Source organism: Gymnoscopelus microlampas (assembly GCF_963454915.1).
Source record: "Gymnoscopelus microlampas genome assembly, chromosome: 20".
In the NCBI taxonomy this organism is placed as follows: Eukaryota; Metazoa; Chordata; class Actinopteri; order Myctophiformes; family Myctophidae; genus Gymnoscopelus; species Gymnoscopelus microlampas.
In genome coordinates this window covers 26,662,748-26,665,085 of record NC_139957.1, presented here as the reverse complement: position 1 = coordinate 26,665,085, position 2,338 = coordinate 26,662,748, and the positions used below count along the sequence as shown (strand labels likewise).

Here is a 2,338-nt window from a genome sequence, read left to right as displayed (position 1 = left end):
CCTATACGCATCGGCTATTTGAAAATAGCCAATCTACAAGCTCACATGTGACGCGTTGTGAGCTTGTAGATCTGCCCCTTTCAAAAACTCTCGGAATATATTTTTTAAACATTCTAACACAAGGGTTAACACAAATGCTCCCCTGGGCACAAAAGAAAACATATATGAAAATATTTGAGAACCACCGGTTTAAATAATAATTACACCATTGGGAAGCAAGCCTAAAAATAAGCAAGAAGGCCAACACTTTAGAGAAAAAAACTGCAACCGGCAAGCGACAGACTACCAATTGTTACAAGCAACTTTACAGAAAAAGAAGCCCAAAGTCGCTTATAATAAGCCGACATGGCAACGCTGTAGGGGAAATGCAGTCCGGATAGAAAACGGTCAGAACTGCTGCACAAGAACCGCACCAGAAGGGATGACGTCATAATTTGAGTGTAAACGGTACCTGCATTTTGTCGGATGTAAACACCTCCAGGTCTACGTCGCAGGCGATGATGGTCACCATCTCCAATTTCATATTTATCGATGGCATACCCTTGCGTTGCTGGGGAAAAATATAAAATGAAAAATATAAAAAAAAGGGGGGGGATATGTTTTTTCTCTTCTCTCTGGTCGGTTGCAGAGAAACGGGATAATAAGTCCAAAACACTCAGGTTTCTGTGTGCTGAGTCTATAGTGAGTTGATGTGTCCTCACCGTACTGAGGGCTGCTAATAGTGATGCTGCTGCTGCTGCAGCGACGTCTCTCTCTCTCTCTCTCTCTCTCTCTCTCTCTCTCTCTCTCTCTCTCTCTCTCTCTCTCTCTCTCTCTCTCTCTCTCTCTCTCTCTCTCTCTCTCTCTCTCTCTCTGATACGCACACCAACCCGGCCACCGCTCGCTCTGGCTCCACATTGACGTCATTCGTGGTTCTTTTACGCCACTCTTTGTGCTGCTTGGTGAACCACATGCACGGGGCACTGCAGATTTTACCGTCCAGTTCATTCTGCTTCTCTTGTTTCTGTGAACACATCAGAAAAAGAACGCTTCAAAAACGTCAATCTGCTGATCAACTGATTATTTGTTTATGAAGCCTATCAGTTTATTGCAACGAGCTGTAGGATGTAAAACCAGCATGAATGTCACCCTCAGTGGTCTGCCTGAGTGCCATTAAGCCTACAATTAAGCAGGGGTGGAAGAAGTACTCAAATCTTTTTTACATAGGTAAAAGTATCAATAGGCCTACTGCAGTGCAGTGTAGATACTCTGTTACATAAGTAAAAATCCGGAATTCAAAATGTACTTGAGTAAAAGTATTTTTCAAATATATAAAATGTATTAAAATCTTTTGAAAATAGCAGATCTACAAGCTCACAATGCCTCGCATCGCAACGCATTGTAAGCTTGTAGATCTGCTATTTTTGTAGTTGTAAAACAATTGTAGTGGATTAAAAGTATAATATTTGCCTCGGAGATGTAGTGGAGTAGAAGTAAAAGCACTGAAATTTGGAAAAACTCCAGTTAAGTAAAAGTACCTCAAAATAGTACTAGAGTAAATGTACTTTGTTACTTTACACCACTGCAATTAAGTTATTACCTTGAATGTCTAGGAGCTCATAGAATTTAATGACAGCTGTCCACAGCAGTGTGAGCTCACCTTTATGACATCTAATTGAAACTTTAGTTTCAAGGATTTGTCCAATCCTTTTTCTGTCAGTCATAAAGGCGTAATAATTGCATAACCAAATCCAGTCATCGGCCATGTGCTCTGGAGTTGCATGAGTGTGTAGGTCTGAAGAATAAGTAGGCTATGACTGTTGCAGAGTCATAAATTGTTCATTGCCAAAATTGTGTCCTGCCTTATTTCGTTAATCCAGCGTTGATTTGAAGACGTTGAATGAGCTTCTTCTATATGACTCCTCCTCTGCCTTTTATGCTGAGTTTGTGAATGGAGAGTGACGTCCTCGCTTGTTGTTGTGGAATTAAATTGCTTTAAAGCAGCCCATTAAACTCACTGCAATGACCCACAGCTGCCACACCTCCTCTCTGACACTACTCCACAGTAAACTCCAGAGTGTTCCTTTAACTCTGAGAGTGTATACATGGAAGTAACTGGATCTGTAAGGGTACATTTGGTTCCATTTGTACACATTCAGAGTTACAGACCCATAAGGGCCCACCACCCTAGCCTTGTAGTGGGTTCAGTCCCAGGTCAGCCTCTCTCTCTCTCTCTCTCTCTCTCTCTCTCTCTCTCTCTCTCTCTCTCTCTCTTAATATTAATTCCCAGACTGGCTAAGCCAGGAAGTTGCATATGTAAGTCATTTATATGAAGACTGGAGGGAGTAAGGATCTATTT

The 2,338-nt window shown here is 41.6% G+C and overlaps 1 protein-coding gene across 1 annotated transcript in view; it reads right to left on the bottom strand.

The window, feature by feature from the left end:
* rcan3 (regulator of calcineurin 3) overlaps positions 1 to 588 on the bottom strand; it is a 31,277-nt gene extending 30,689 nt beyond the window's left edge. The window contains exon 1 of the mRNA XM_084045113.1: positions 452 to 588. Coding sequence (XP_083901239.1) covers positions 452 to 538 — 87 coding nt within the window. The 5' untranslated portion in view covers positions 539 to 588. The remainder of the gene's footprint in view (positions 1 to 451) is intronic.
* Between the last annotated feature and the right edge of the window lie 1,750 nt (positions 589 to 2,338).